Source organism: Watersipora subatra, chromosome 1 (genome assembly GCF_963576615.1).
Source record: "Watersipora subatra chromosome 1, tzWatSuba1.1, whole genome shotgun sequence".
NCBI classification, from domain to species: Eukaryota; Metazoa; Bryozoa; class Gymnolaemata; order Cheilostomatida; family Watersiporidae; genus Watersipora; species Watersipora subatra.
This window is the reverse complement of record NC_088708.1, coordinates 31520830-31537639: the sequence shown is the minus strand read 5'-3', so window position 1 is coordinate 31537639 and position 16810 is coordinate 31520830. Positions and strand designations below refer to the sequence as shown.

The 16810-nt window shown below is 37.4% G+C and overlaps 1 protein-coding gene across 4 annotated transcripts in view; it reads right to left on the bottom strand.

Moving 5' to 3' along the window:
* The window catches only part of LOC137409915 (histone-lysine N-methyltransferase 2C-like), a 40396-nt gene that overhangs the window by 9900 nt on the left and 13686 nt on the right, over window positions 1-16810 (bottom strand). Inside the window, exons 13-23 of one of the 4 annotated variants that reach the window (XM_068095600.1) lie at window positions 14089-14345; window positions 9485-9731; window positions 7390-7530; window positions 6581-6737; window positions 5864-6060; window positions 5583-5665; window positions 2629-2848; window positions 1836-2053; window positions 919-945; window positions 461-568; window positions 239-340 (exon numbers count right to left, since the gene is read on the bottom strand). In XM_068095600.1, coding sequence (XP_067951701.1) covers window positions 239-340; window positions 461-568; window positions 919-945; window positions 1836-2053; window positions 2629-2848; window positions 5583-5665; window positions 5864-6060; window positions 6581-6737; window positions 7390-7530; window positions 9485-9731; window positions 14089-14345 — 1757 coding nt within the window. The remainder of the gene's footprint in view (window positions 1-238; window positions 341-460; window positions 569-918; window positions 946-1835; window positions 2054-2628; window positions 2849-5582; window positions 5666-5863; window positions 6061-6580; window positions 6738-7389; window positions 7531-9484; window positions 9732-14088; window positions 14346-16810) is intronic. The other 3 variants (XM_068095601.1, XM_068095602.1, XM_068095603.1) reach the window with 3 other exon arrangements.

Sequence of the window (16810 nt, the reverse complement as noted above, 5' to 3'; positions counted from 1 at the left end):
TGTATAACATCTGGTGCGCAGATAGGTAGATACAATACTCTTGTTTTTTCTTCGAGGTTTTGATTATTACTGCTATATGCACAGGAGTTTTCTGGTTATCACAAGTTATTCTTGTTGCCAGCTATTTTTGTATAGATGGGTAGTGTGATGGTAGGCCAAGCCGCAGTCAGACATAATAAAGAAGGTTTGAGAGTGATATTCAAGTATAGCCAATAAAAATGGTAGTTGTAAATCTTACCGATTGAATGTCTTCTTCTGTCGGGGGATCGTATTTGTGCAAATCAAATGTTACCTTAATATCCCACCTCCTCCACCGCAACCCTTTCCATTTCTTTGTTGGCTGAAAAGTAGTAGCAAAAAGATCTTTATTCAAGCATGAATAATATCTAGTTATACTACTAGTTATACTACTACCAATTCATAACTTCTATCATACTATTCTTATCATTGCAAATCCTACCTCAACAACGGCTTCTGGAATCTTCCGTTTCACTTTCTTCTGATTGCCTTTATTAGCCAAGACTTTTGCATCTGGCTTTTGCTCTGCGCTGGTGACTAATGCCTCCTGCTAAACAAAAGGCGATGGAATAAAAAGATGATGTCATATCCACAGCGTCAATCACCTGTATATGGGCTGATCACGGAACTAATACAATAGAAACTTTATTAACAGATTTTGGCATTTTTAACAGACATTTAGCAGGAGTCATGCTCACTTGTACAGTAAAGAAAGGCAGTTAGATTAGGTAGCGGAACCTGTCAAACTGGGGCGCCAGAGCAAAAGCTGGAAGAAAAGTCATGCGATCCATGGAGCAGCCAACTAGACATGCAACAACCAGAGCCTTTCCACCCACCGTTACCCTCCCACCCGACCTCATCCGACCCGCGCTGGATGCAAGCATGTTAGTAGTGACTCACCCTAAGTCTAAGGTGCTGATGAGGCCTCTAAATAACAATAAATCAGTGCTAAGTGAGTGGTCAGACGTCCACTGGTTAGCTGGTCCACTGGTTAGCTGGTCCACTGGTTGGTCTCAAATCAACACAGCAATTAAACATCAAAAGTTTAATAGATTCTATCAAACAGTATCTTGATATTTTTCTATTATTTGCAATTGTTTTTGATGATTGAGGTGTTCTGATGGCCAGGATGTTTCAAGACTAAAATCGACAAAGGATGTCACTAATTGCTATCGTTGCTGTAGTTGATATCGGCTATCGATTTGAGTTGCAGTATTATGCGAGTCTATTCTGCCAGTCTCTTTGCAAATATAGATGTCGTAATCGCACTTTCACTTGATCTGAGCGCTTTAATTGTAATCAAATTTTGTCAAAATAGTCTTCAACAATCCTGGCAGCCAGACCACCTCAAACATCAACATCAATAGCAAATGATAGAAAAATATGATAACTTCTGATAAAATCTACTAAAATTTTGAGCAAGTCCATCATTAATCATTCAGTGGAATATTAATAAATCCAGCTCTGCCAACGCCTGAGGCCTGCCTTCAATAACTTGTCCACGAATGTAAGCTTGGAACTTTCTAGTATGTTTACACAAGTTCAAGGATGGTCTTTTGAAATGGCAACTGCAGAGATTGATGGCTGTAAACCTAATTCTATTTTATCCACAGGCTAGAAATTGATAGCTGTAAACCTAATTCTATTTTATCCACAGGCTAGATCCATGAAGTTATGTATCATCTATTCGCAAAAATTCCCAAACCATAGCTGTCATCAGCAAATGCTCATCTTGCTGACATGTGAGCGAGGCAAGCTTTAATTAAATTAACTGCTGGTGCTGACCTTACCAAACTAGCTATTAAGATAATGGCTACCTTGCTCAGTTCTCCGTGCTTGGAGAGAGTGTACTGCCCGAGGCAGGTCTCACTGCAGAAACTTCGACATTCCTTATCGATATCCTCTTGGCTATCGAGAGAAGGCAATCCCAAGTCTTTGAGGGTGCGAACTAGCGCGACACCGACCGCTATAGTCTGGTCACAGTGGCAGCAAACACTGGCCTTAGCAACAGCAGGCTCAAGAGCTTTCTGATCACCTGCAACCAAAAGAAATGCTTTAGACTTTTGATGCTATTAAAGGTGAGCATTCAAGGCTCTTCCACACTTGGCAATGAGCCCTCTGGATGATGCTACATCGCATTATTAAACTGTCAAGTTTTTTGTGAGAAAACAAATCACAATTTTGAACAGTATTAATTATGTGGAAATTAAATCATTAAATGACTCCTGATTGGCTAATCATAATCCTTCCTTTTTCAGTAGTCCTACCAATAAGCTCTATTCATAGAAATACTTGGGTAGAGTGATTGTTGTTAGCCAACCGTTTGTCCGATTTCGAAACATCAAGGGCCACTAAATCTCTTTAAAGGTAGTGTATTTATGACATCTCTAGAACAGCGCTATATATGGACATGTCCTCTCTACAACAGCGCTATATATGGTGAAGGTTTGAAGGAAAACGTAAACCATAATTGCAAGAGACACTAAACCATCATCAACGAAGACAATACAAAACCTAGAGAATAGACTAACAGTTGATGATGACAACAGATGATGCTGACCATGACAAGTGATGACACCTGAACAGGTCTGAACGATAGTACAGACATACCTTTGCTTGTCTCATCAACATGACAAGGAACTGGAGGCGCTGCCATCCTAAGCAGATCAGCGAGCTTGGAGAGAACATTGGGAATGTCCTGAGCCGCCTCGCTGGTAAGCGTTAGAGTGACGGAGACCTGATTGCTTGGCGACTCTCTGATGGCTGACTGGAGACTTGACTGGATACCGACAGCGGTGCTCTTCAGTTCATCTTCGGCCATCGAACCAAACTACACAAACGAATGCTATCTAATGTAAATCTAGTTCTCTTGACTACTGCAAGCTAACTATATAGACCCAATATGGTATGATAAACCGGTAATAATATGATTGCACATTAGCTTTCCAGGGATCCCATAACCCGCACACACTAAGTTTATCCAACAAAATATTTTTGAAATTATTCAAGTACATAGCTAGTGTGTGAACTTTTGATGCAGCATATATAATAGATGAATTCAGTAGTATGAGATTTGAGTAGTCTGCATATAGCGAACTAACAAGATGGCATTATACATTTAAGTGACATTTTCTCGGATAAAACGCAAAATAAATATTTATAACATGATATTGATAACATTCATTATAAAAGAGTTGACTAACCGTTGAGTTCACAGACATAGTCTGTGAACAACAACAAATATAGTCTGTGACCCAGTTACAACTAACACTGACTAACTACAAATATAGTCTGTGACCCAGTTACAACTACCACTGACTAACTACAGATATAGTCTGTGACCCAGTTACAACTAACACTGACTAACTACCGATATAGTCTGTGACCCAGTTACAACTAACACTGACTAACTACCGATATAGTCCGTGACCCAGTTACAACTAACACTGACTAACTACCGATATAGTCTGTGACCCAGTTACAACTAACACTGACTAACTACCGATATAGTCTGTGACCCGGTTACAACTAACACTGACTAACTACCGATATAGTCTGTGACCCAGTTACAACTAACACTGACTAACTACCGATATAGTCTGTGACCCAGTTACAACTAACACTGACTAACTACCGATATACAGTAATACTTCAACTTACGAGTGCTCTAACGTACGAGAAACTTGAGATACGAGCCAGTTTTTAAGCAAGTTTTAGCACCTACATACGAGCAATGTTTGAGATACGAGCACGTGAGTCAGTTGCCAAGTATGCCGTAGGTGTTTTATGACAACAGCATCACTCTGTATTTTTCAACTACTCAGGTTATACTTTTGTACCGTGTTTTTTGTGCGCAATTTTCAGTGCAGAATTATGTGAATTAAAAATAAGGTGCATAGACCGAAAGTTTGCCAGTAAAATGATAGATAATGGAAAGAAAAAGCAAATGATAACAATTGATATTAAACGGAAAATTATTGTAAAATATGCAAAATGTGTATGCGTGATTGATCTAGCTCAGCAATATGACAGAAATACATCTACAATTATCAAACCGAATGGTTATATTCAGGGCATTTAGTTTGCAAAAGGACTAACCATAGTTTCTAAACGACGCAGCGATCTTCACGACCGCTGATGGAGAGACTGCTCAGGCATTGGATAAAAGATAAACAATTGGCCGGTGACAGCGTAACTGAAACGATGTTTCAATAAAGGCGAAAAGGCTGGTGGTTAAAAGGCGAAAAGGCCTATGTGAAAAGGCCGGTGCGATCTATAAAAATAGATTTTCGGACAAGTTTGCTCGTGGTGGTGCATTAACCCTTTGTGACGACACCAGTGTTCGTCCTAATCGCAACACGTTGAAAGGGCGTCAAAGGCAAACATCCTTAGATAGGTTTATCTTAAAACGGCCGGCTAGTCGTGAAAGCGAAACAAATGAAAAATTAGCTAACCAGCGAGAAACTTCTAACTATGAACGCCGACGAAATTTTAATTACATTAAGTTAAAAATGAAAGTTTGCTTTTAGGTTTGTTTTAAGCTTGTTATTTTAAGACTTTGATAAAATCCAAATTTATAAAATTCAACTGTTGTAATGAAGGATAACATTTATATCTCCCTCCCTGGCAAATGCTAGCGTTAGCTGCTACTGTATGTATTTAATTTTACATTTTAATTAATCACATTTCCTTGCATTATTTTTTATTTGTTGCTTTTTGAAAGCATGTGGTAAGTTAGGACAATAACCAACATGTTTTTTTCTGTTACAATATCTTGTTTTGAGTGTTTTATTTGCATTTTTTAGAATATAGAAACCAATCAATATATATTTAATTGTTCTATATATAAATAAATTGCACCAACATGCGAGTAAATTGACATACGAGCTCAGTCTCGGAACGCATTAAGCTCGTAAGTCGAAGTATGACTGTAGTCTGTGACCCAGTTACAACTACCACTGACTAACTACAGCTATAGTCTGTGACCCAGTTACAACTACCACTGACTAATTACCGATATAGTCTGTGACCCAGTTACAACTACCACTAACTACTGTTGAAATGTGATCGCTACAACTTTCTACAACTAACACATCCCTTTAAAATAATGTAATCACATTTTGATGTTAAAATATGACAGATGTTTTTCATTTCGTAGGTGCTTACTTGTCAGCATTTTATGTTCATACGAATACGCCAAGAGTTTCTGTAAAAGTTAGCATTAGCGTAAGCAACCCTAACACTATATGTAAAATCCTGATCACACTTCTTGAAAAGACCACTATTTTTTTAGGAAGAATGCAAAAGCTAATAATCAACATTTACTGTTTGGGAACTAGACTAAGACTATTGATGCATTGCATCACAGATAAACAAACTCTACAAGAAAGGTACTCGGTCTGTCCTAAGATGTCACATATAGATCTTTCTCTGCGTAGAACATAGATAGCAGGCTATCACCGCATACTTCATTCCAATGAAAACACTTTGATAAAGCACTATGATTCCACAAACTTTCCCTAAAATGAGCTAACATGAGTGTAGTAAGTAAAATTTGCACTCACTGGATCTTTATTGTAGGAGTCAAGGCTCGATATCTGTGCTTCTCTCTTCACATCCGGTCTATTAGCCATTCCGAAGTATGGAACTAAAAATATATAAATGAGGTAGTGTCAGGTATGTATATTACGGGTGCAACAATCATGTGTGAGAACTGGGTTGTATATTCAACTTTGTTATGCCCAATTATGATTGAACGAAAGAGTGGAGGAATGTGATCGGTTGTTGGCAAGCACACCAAATTTAACAAACTAGTAAAAGAAAAGGCGAGAGCTGCAATAGATACCTCTGACAGGTACAGGGGCATGCAAAGGGATGTCTGGAGAAAGTCGCCCATCTACAGCGCTGAGCTGCTCGGAGCTTGCGTGTTTAATAGGTTTGAGATATGGATAGTTGATATCTCGCCTCGCCTTCTCTGTGTAAACGCAATCTTCGACACAACAATCAGGAGAAACTGGTTCTAGCAGGGCGACGGGGCTCATCCTAAAGATATCAAGCACGGCTGTTGAAACAACGCTTCATCCATCTACTCAACCAATAATTTTATATATATAACAACCAACAATTTTATATATATAACAACCAATAATTTTATATATATAACAACCAATAATTTTATATATATAACAACCAATAATTTTATATATATAACAACCAATAATTTTATATATATAACAACCAATAATTTTATATATATAACAACCAACAATTTTATATATATAACAACCAATAATTTTATATATATAACAACCAATAATTTAAAAACGAAGCATTTATAAATGACCATCTATGAACGACCCTCTCAGCAACAGCCTGTGAGCCTTGCCGACTAATCACACATCTTTTTGTTATCTATCTGTAAACCAAAAATTTTCAAATTTACAATGAAAACAAACAGCTATGATTGCTCATTCATAGATAGCTGAGGCGATCTAGGAAAAAGTATATCAAACCAAACTTGATTAGGAATCTACTGAATTGACCGATAAAGAGAAGGACTTACGGAAGAGATGCTACATCAATAGGCTTTAAGAGGGGAGGAGATGGCAAACTCAAGTCCAACATTTGAGTTTTTGTCATCACCTTTTGGAAACGACTGATGTCATAGACCTCTGATGGCTGAGTAGATTCGGGTGTTTTGCTGCCTCTTGAAGGTCCGCCTGCAAATATGTTCTTTAATTAGCTAAAAAGTTCCAATTAAAGTAAGACTGAATACGTTACGGCTGGTGAAGAGCTTAAATTATGAGCTACAATTTTTCACTCATTTCAACTTTTGTATCTCGGAAGTACAGTAGATGTTCCTACAACGTAAATAATCCATTCCAGGAACGTTTATGTTATAGGGGATTTACATTATAAGTACAGCAAAATACATGTAAATTGCCTAATCCGTTCCAAGATATTTCATGCTAGGACTAGTGGAACTAGTATCCAAAGCAGTATCCGTTTACAATGTGATGACATCAGCTCAATCTACCTAATTATTGGTTATCCAGGACCCACCACGAAATAATTCCTATAAACATCAAACAACTATATATGTTTTTAGATTCCAAGCAATAGTATATATACATTGATCAGAGTAGATAACTCCTATGAATCCCCAATTATGTAGAGAACAAAAAACAAAGGATGACGTTTCAAAAAGAAATAACACTTACAATCATTCTAAAACACAAAAACCAAGTGTTGAGATTTATGCATCACCAAATTCTAGCTTGTGTCCCAGTTAACAGCGAAGAAATAAGTAGTGTACAGACAGAGGTATCTATCCACCTATCGGGATATTAAAATCATGAGATGAACTCGTACCTTTTTTAAATGGAGAGTCTGTAGAAAGTGCCGAGCTTGGCCTGAGAACTGGTGGAGCAACATTAGTGTAGGGAGAGAAGTAGTAGATATCACACTGGCCCTCAATGCACGCCCTTCCATACTCTCCTGTCAATTTGGGGGCTACAAGAAAGTTTACAAAATGACAACAAGCCCGTAGTTTAACTAGACCGATCTAACAAATATCATTTAATAGAGAAAACTGATTTCCTTGCCTGGCACTCTATGATTGATCAATACATGTGCTAAGACCACTTTAAAAAACTAAAAAATGTTTGATATAAATAAAATTGAAAACTAAAATCTGTTATGCATGCATACATTAGAACTTGAGATGAATGTTGTGGCATGGCTAAAAGTGGAAACAGTGAATTAATTAATTTTAAACTGCTAGACATTTTCCTGGCATCTGTTTAGCCACTAACACATCTTCTACAGTATGCCTCTCTAGCCTTACGTTAGTTGTACAGCACATAGCTTATTGCGGCCACTTGCTAACTGAGAGTGATAGCCTTTTTCTTACATATTATAACAGATCCACATTCGGTGTAGCCATAAAGATCTAATCTGTACTGTTGATTAAGCGGGAAAAAATCCAAAGTAGGATTTCACTTGAGCCACCAGCAGTGGCAAATCTGGGAATTACATCCAAGATTGTTGTTCATGAGTTGGATGCTTTAGAGGACTAGGCTAGGCCATGGTAGCTCATATGTTGTTCATGAGTTGGATGCTTTAGAGGACTAGGCTAGGCCATGGTAGCTCATATGTTGTTCATGAGTTGGATGCTTTAGAGGACTAGGCTAGGCCATGGTAGCTCATATGTTGTTCATGAGTTGGATGCTTTAGAGGACTAGGCTAGGCCATGGTAGCTCATATGTTGTTCATGAGTTGGATGCTTTAGAGGACTAGGCTAGGCCATGGTAGCTCATATGTTGTTCATGAGTTGGACGCTTTAGAGGAATAGGCTAGGCCATGGTAGCTCATATGTTGTTCATGAGTTGGATGCTTTAGAGGACTAGGCTAGGCCATGGTAGCTCATATGTTGTTCATGAGTTGGATGCTTTAGAGGACTAGGCTAGGCCATGGTAGCTCATATGCTGTTCATGAGTTGGATGCTTTAGAGGAATAGGCTAGGTCATGGTAGCTCATATGTTGTTCATGAGTTGGATGCTTTAGAGAACTAGGCTAGGCCATGGTAGCTCATATGCTGTTCATGAGTTGGATGCTTTAGAGGAATAGGCTAGGTCATGGTAGCTCATATGTTGTTCATGAGTTGGATGCTTTAGAGGACTAGGCTAGGCCATGGTAGCTCATATATACCAAAGTGAAGGCAGAACTAAATATTTTACCCTACGTAAAGAGCAACTCTAAACAGACGTTATTAAATTCACACCAAACAGGAATAATGCAACAAGTGAGTAATTAGCTGCCCGAAGTACCAACATTTATATCTTGTCATTAAGGCGAGTTGTAGATGTAGCGACAGCAGACAAGCGCTATCATGAGCAGACGCAGCATATGAAAAGCGATATTCCTCCTAAATGCATCAACAATGATTTGCAAATAAACAAGCTTATGATATTTTGGTAATTTCGGTTCACAACCAAAATCTATCTCGTTACGACAATCTGATCTTTATTATAATAAGAGCAGTATTCGTCCGTCCTCTGAAGCCACATTAAGTGCATTAAAAAAAGATGCACTGCGGGAACCAAACCCGGATATTCAGATTTTAAGACAAGCGAGCTACCATCTGATACTAACAGCGCTCCTCTACCACTTTTTCACATCAAAGAATAATTGTGTACATAGTTTATTTGTAGTATAGTTATCACGCATGACGATCTCTCATGGCGCACAGGACTATCAGAGTACTAGTTGTAATAATCTTATCAATTCAATTCAAGCGTTAAAATGAAATTTATAAAAAAAAATTAAATAAAATTAAAGAACACAGCCACGCCGTGTCCAGGAGCACCAGCCACGCCGTGTCCAGGAGCACCAGCCACGCCGTGTCCAGGAGCACCAGCCACGCCGTGTCTAGGAGCACCCTGAAACTAAAGAAATGCGAACTCACGTTTAGGTCGGGAGATGACCCTTTGGTTGGGAAGTCTAAGTGGTTTAATGACAGGCAGTGTCTCCATGTAGCTCGTTGCAACCAATGTTGGTTCCTGCAAAGCTATCATTGGCTGAGCTCTGAGCACCTGCTTCAGCTCCTCATATAACCTGTTCGACTCACTGAGGGCGGCTGATACATTAGATCCAGGTGCTGCGGGCGCGGGTGTTTCTGGGACGGACTGGGATGGGGTCCCTGGTGTAGCTGCCTTTTAAATAGTAGTGTGATGATGAGCATTTGTAGATGTAATAGGGAGACAAAGAGACTAAGGCAAGACATGGGAAAACGTACAAAACAAACAGGAACAGTAGATTAGTCCATAAAAATATCCAAAACAACGATTCTACAAGAAATCAAATCTAGACCCGTGAATTATACTGATCATATAATCACACCTCTAACCACATAGTTATTTCATTTCAAGACATGCATCATAGGTTTAAATTGTCAAATGCTGGAGCAGGAGCAAATACTCTAATAATAGTAGTAACTAGTTTCATTTGCTTCTCAGCCCAAACGCCTATGATAACTTCGCAATAAACACTGCAGAAAATTACTCATTGCAATAAACACTGCATTTAATTACTCATAGCACTAAAACACTGCAGGTAATTACTCATAGCGCTAAACACTGCAGGTAATTACTCATAGCACTAAACACTGCAGGTAATTACTCATAGCACTAAAACACTGCAGGTAATTACTCAAAATACTAAAACACTGCAGGTAATTACTCATAGCACTAAAACACTGCAGGTAATTACTCATAGCACTAAACACTGCAAGTATATACTCATAGCACTAAACACTGCAGGTAATTACTCATAGCACTAAACACTGCAGGTAATTACTCATAGCACTAAACCACTGCAGGTAATTACTCATAGCACTAAACACTGCAGGTATATACTCATAGCACTAAACACTGCAGGTAATTACTCATAGCACTAAACACTGCAGGTAATCACTCACAGCACTAAAACACTGCAGGTATATACTCATAGCACTAAACACTGCAGGTAATTACTCATAGCACTAAACACTGCAGGTAATCACTCACAGCACTAAAACAATTGCAACATCAAACTGTAGATAGCTATATGTGAAATTTAACTTCTTAGTAAAAACAATAAAGTATGGCTGACTTTAACAGGTCATGACAGAGATCCACAACCTGGCTTTTACTTGGACTAAATTAAATTAAAATTTAAATTTGCTTATACATTACAAGTTTATATTTTTCTACTTTGTTTATTTTTAACTTTTACTAGCCTCTTCACTTATACTTAAAGACTGTATGGTATAAAGAAACCTTGAATGGCCTCTTCACTTATACTTTAAGACTGTATGGTATAAAGAAACCTTGAATGGCCTCTTCACTTATACTTAAAGACTGTATGGTATAAAGAAACCTTGAATGGCCTCTTCACTTATACTTAAAGACTGTATGGTATAAAGAAACCTTGAATGGCCTCTCCACTTATACTTAAAGACTGTATGGTATAAAGAAACCTTGAATGGCCTCTTCACTTATACTTAAAGACTGTATGGTATAAAGAAACCTTGAATGGCCTCTTTACTTAGACTTAAAGACTGTATGGTATAAAGAAACCTTGAATGGCCTCTTCACTTATACTTAAAGACTGTATGGTATAAAGAAACCTTGAATGGCCTCTCCACTTATACTTAAAGACTGTATGGTATAAAGAAACCTTGAATGGCCTCTTCACTTATACTTAAAGACTGTATGGTATAAAGAAACCTTGAATGGCCTCTTCACTTATTCTTAAAGACGTGGTTGCGTCAAAAAATTCGATTTAATGAAATTAAGACCCATAAAAGGCTAAAACATCAGCTACAATTTGATGCTATTTTTGTCTTTGTAGACAACCCTGTCCAGAGATATATGCGCTTGAATGAGGCCCTCTTTTAAAAAGCTCACGTTCCAGCGGGTGCTTCTTTCGTGACGTCACAAGCAATATATCTGAAAAGAAACCACGAGCGATAAATATGAGGTCGCTCCCTTAGCCAATCATCAGCGCGAAATTTTTATATAGGCCGTAATAAATGTTATCACTCGTAAAATGTGTTGTCTGTGATCTCAAATTTAGGGATTTTACTCTATTATTAAATCGCATGGACATCGATATTTACTAAATTAATTAACATCGTTACTTTAATGAATTACTCGATCGACACATTTTATTGGCGAACAACATACATGTAATAATGTTATTGTAAAATTGCTGTAAAGTTACTGCGAAGGTGACTCCGAGTTTTCTTGGCATCAGGTAGTTAAAGTTCTACAAAGGAAGCTCGGAGAATGGAGGTAAATTTATCTTTTACTTTGAGTTTCCTATAGAGTTTCCTGTTGAGTTTACATTCAGATTATATTTCCCTGTTTGAGGCTAAAATGTAATTTCCTGCGCGTGCGAGATACGTATGTACAGTGAGTTCTTGACAGCTTCTTTTTAATCTTTAGCATCTAGCTATACAATGGCTTAGATTGATGAATATACTAAAGGTAATATTTTAGTACTCATTAATACATGTACTAATTAATAAAATTGTAACTTTTTGCTATCACTAATCATCGTTTCATATTTTTTCATCGGTTCACCTAGCTACATTCGCTTCAAATGTTCTGTGGCATCTTTATCTAGTAAATTAGAATTATGATTTGACATTAGATGATCACTTTTCACTTGTAGAAAGTGAAGAAAATCGATTGATCAATGCAAATCTTTAATTTCCAGAACCAAAGCTTCGAATCGTTGGCTTGGAGTACTTGTGCCTTTGTTAAACGTTTATTCGTTTTTAAAATTACACTCGCAATCTATTTAACTCCCAATTTGGATGCTGTCAATAGATACGCTTTAGAATGACATATACTTATTGCATTTGTTTTACTGATTACAGAATGTTTATGTCGTCCCACCAGCCGAAGAAGCTTTGTCAGTGTGGAAACTGCCATAAAGGGGAAAGAGAGACTTGAATGTGTGCTGCATAAACTATGATGTTCTGTTTGAGTTTGTTGCAGTAGATGAATTTGTCTTATTGTATCAGCTAAAACTATGTGAGTGGCCACGACTTGATGAATATTTTTAATAACAGCTTTATGCCGAGATGAAAATATTTTTGCTTGTAAAAATTATATAATAAAATAATATTGTTGAAGATAATGCAAAACATGATTTGCAGAATATTGTAGTGAATTGGATATGGTATATGGATGTCCACAGAACTGGAGAATGCGAGTTCAAATCCAGTTTGCAGCAGACTTGTCATCCTTAAAACTCTATCCCTATCTATATTCTTTTCAAAGACGCGGCTTGCTTATTTCACTTCGGTAGTATTCAGTAAGAATACTACTAGTAAGAAACTAGTACATAGACGGTGTAGGCAATGATATACAGCCCCGCCCCAAGGATAGGCGACGGACATAATGTGGGCGGGACTTATGGGAGGCTGTATATCGTTAGTATGGGTAGCTGCGGAACTGTGCTGATACAACGACCTCGTTCTACATAGTTAGCTTGACAGAATTACTGTAGACCGGTAGAATTGGTAGTCGGTACCCAAATGTTTACACAACATTTGGAGAAAGTGAGTAGAACAAATTTTCAATTTTCGTTATTTGAGGCCTTTGAAACATTCATAATAATGCATCTGGATTTAAAATTTTATTCTAGCCAACATGAGCAAACACAAAATAAGATATATGCCAATAGAGCCGCGTAAGACTAGACTTTTATCACAAATAGCCGATGTGAATACGAGAGACAGAGACAGGTTGTATAACGCGTGACATCATTTTGGGCAAGTCTGGGCACGTTTTTGTGGCCTGAGCGTTTTTACCGCGATCAGACTTTTTCAATTTTAATCTTCAAATATCTTGGCAATGAGATCACGTAACACAACAAACAACATATCAACTGATAGAGAAAAAAAATGCTTTCTTTTAAGATCAACTCAGATTTGACGCAACCACATCTTTAAAGACTGTATAGTATAAAGAAACCTTGAATGGCCTCTTCACTTATACTTAAAGACTGTATGGTATAAAGAAACCTTGAATGGCCTCTTCACTTAGACTTAAAGACTGTATGGTATAAAGAAACCTTGAATGGCCTCTTCACTTAGACTTAAAGACTGTATGGTATAAAGAAACCTTGAATGGCCTCTTCACTTAGACTTAAAGACTGTATGGTATAAAGAAACCTTGAATGGCCTCTTCACTTAGACTTAAAGACTGTATGGTATAAAGAAACCTTGAATGTCATCTGTTGGATTTTAATTCCAGGTATAGAGCTAAACCTTTGATCAAGTTTTGCATTGCATGCTTGAAAACTCGTTTGTTGAGGTGATTATAAGAAGAGGTTTCACTGTACTGGGAATGTGATGCGAATGTGTGCTGTCAATAATTATTCAAAACTACAATCATGAAAAACACATTCAAGCTATTTTACTCCCCAGGTAAAATGCCAAAACTGGTTGTGGTTCAACAAGACCGCACAGCTTCACCCGCCGTTTCATGCATTACAAGCAACCTCGAACCAGAATACCTTAGGCCTTTTCTTTTTATCACTTTGAGGAGGTCGTTTCTTTTTCGGCGCCGTCATGGCAGCAGCGGCTACCTGCGGTGCCATGCCAGGGTCAGCTACAAGGGCTGATCTCATGTTCTGCATGGCACGCAGAGGCTCATTTTTACTGAGCCCGGGATGCATGGACATGGGTGATGGTGGAGGGCGGGATGAAGTGGGCACAGAGATAATCGTTCCATTATCTGTGATTATCTGGCCATTCGGTGTCATTCGAGCCTCTGAAAATCGATAAAAAAGCTTCATTGCAGGCCATTATGAATGTAACAAGGATGACAGAGAAGCAAACATGAGGCTGAAACAAGAGGAAATCTTGGAAATTTTGAAGTGGAATCAACTTAACGACAAAAGAACGATTTTTCACATTAGATTTCTTTGCGTGAACAAGACACAAGGCATGATCAACACGTGAGAAACTGCAAAGCTATTCTTAATAGGGTGGTCAGATGTGAGCACATGGACAAGAATGGTTAAAAATTTATTTTTAAATGAATCAGTTTATGCATGCAAAATTTGTCAGTAGCCAAAAAGACCATCTTAGTTTGGGCAGTTTGTAGAATAATTGGACACCAAATATGCTCAATGAAAACTAATCTCACATCTTCATATGCAAAGCAAAAGACATTGCAAAAAATATTTACGAGCAGGTAGCAGGGCAACATAACACTGAAACTACCAACAGAATTGAACAGTGAAGCTCTACTACCTGGTCTATAACAAATATAGTAAGTTCTATACTGTGACATGGCATGCATCTGCCAGTACTGCCAGAGCCTAGCTAAAACCAAAGAATGTTTATACAACGGATTAGCAAACAAAAAAAACAAAAATGTGAAATTACATTTATGAAATAACTGTACACAGATACATATTTATGTACAGTTATCTATCTAATAATATATATATATATTTCTCAATGTATATACGTGTGTCATCGTATTATCTGTCGGTTTTCCGGCTATAGCTATTATTAGAACAGCGGAGCTGGACAATGCAGATGCAAAGTCATGGCTTGCTGTCATTGGAAGCCTAGCCTTATTAACAAGCTTAGTGGAATTTTCCATAGGCAATATGCCAGGCTACTAGCTTGAAAGGTACAGTTGTTTGACAAAGTTTTAAGACCTTCACAGTTGTTTTTATTTTTCTCTTAATTTATTTCAACTACACAAAGCACTTCTCTCATGATATGCAGTTTGAAAGTTAGAATGGGAAACGTTGTTATATGTTAAATACAAATCAAATTTGAGTAAAGACTTTTTTATTACCCGGGCAATGCCGGGTGGTACAGCTAGTCTATATACATGTATATATATTTCTCGAAGTATGTGTGTTTTATGTCGTATGTCTGCATTCCGGCTATAGATCTTAAAATCTTGATATTCAAATTTTGCATACTAATGGATTTGAACTCATGACGAATTCTGACATCGACGAACATCGACAAGTTTCTTATACAGATGCTCTGCCACTGAGCTAGAACGCCATAGTGATCAGTTACGTTTTCATATAACGAATAGACCATGCGCGTGCTAATCATTTTAGTCTTGCATCCACGAATTACGATGCTCCTGTTCAGAAATATTTTGGGATTCAAGTGTATGCAACGCGATGCTTCATCATATTTTTTCGTTAGGACTAATTTATTCGGCCCTACGATATCGACAATAATTTATCTCGAACTATAAATTTGGCAACTTGTGTACTGATTCTATACAGTGGAACTTCGGTTATCGACCAACTCGGTTTTCAACCAATGATTTTGAGATTTGTTCGTCTCGAACGTAAATTCGAGCTGGAACATAAATTCGAGCTCAAACATAAATTCAGTTCTCGATCAAACTGGAGCATGCTCATTGGAATTGGAACAGCTAAGGAAACAGCATGGAAACATTCGTTAACAAACCGAGAAGCATGTTACGCTTGAATAAATTCTTTACAAACAGGGAGAACCATCTGGAGCGACGTCTCCTCTACCGAAGAATTGTGCTAGGGAGATAACTCCTGCAGTCAAGTTGCCCTAAATTGTTTTGGAGGAGAATTCTCCTTCCAACATGAAGTAAACGTACCATTGCTGTCTATATTTTCTTTTTCCGACAATTTTTGATGTAACTGGTCTGTTGAATTTTTGTGTTTCATTATCAATTTCTGCAATTTTTATTATTGTACGTTAACCTTTAATGTTTTGATGTTTGAAGAGCCAAACATATGAAATGTTTACTTTTGTTTGCTTTTTCCATCATCATAAATAGAAAATCTTTTATCAAAATTAAACACAATCTATATCTACCTGTTTTTATTTATAGTATACAGTACAGTTTATGGTGTAAAATGTTGAAAAAATACTTTACTGAAGTTTTTTCTCGTTTTGGAACTGATTAAAATTTATATAATTTTGTTCTAATGGAAAAAATTGTTTTCGGTTTTTGAACAACCTTTTGGAATGGATTATGTTCGAGAATCGAGGTTCCACTGAATGTTATTAAAAGATATACGTCGCTGAAAGTTATGAAATTTTAAATTTACAGTGGTTTGAAAACAGTTACAGTTGTTTTATTTATTTTCAATTTAGTTGTCCTGCAAAAAACCTTTTCCTCATGATATGAGGTTTGAAAGTTACAGCTGTTTGAAAACCTTTACAGCTGTTCTTATTTTCTCTCTAATTTATTTCAACTACACAAAAAACTTA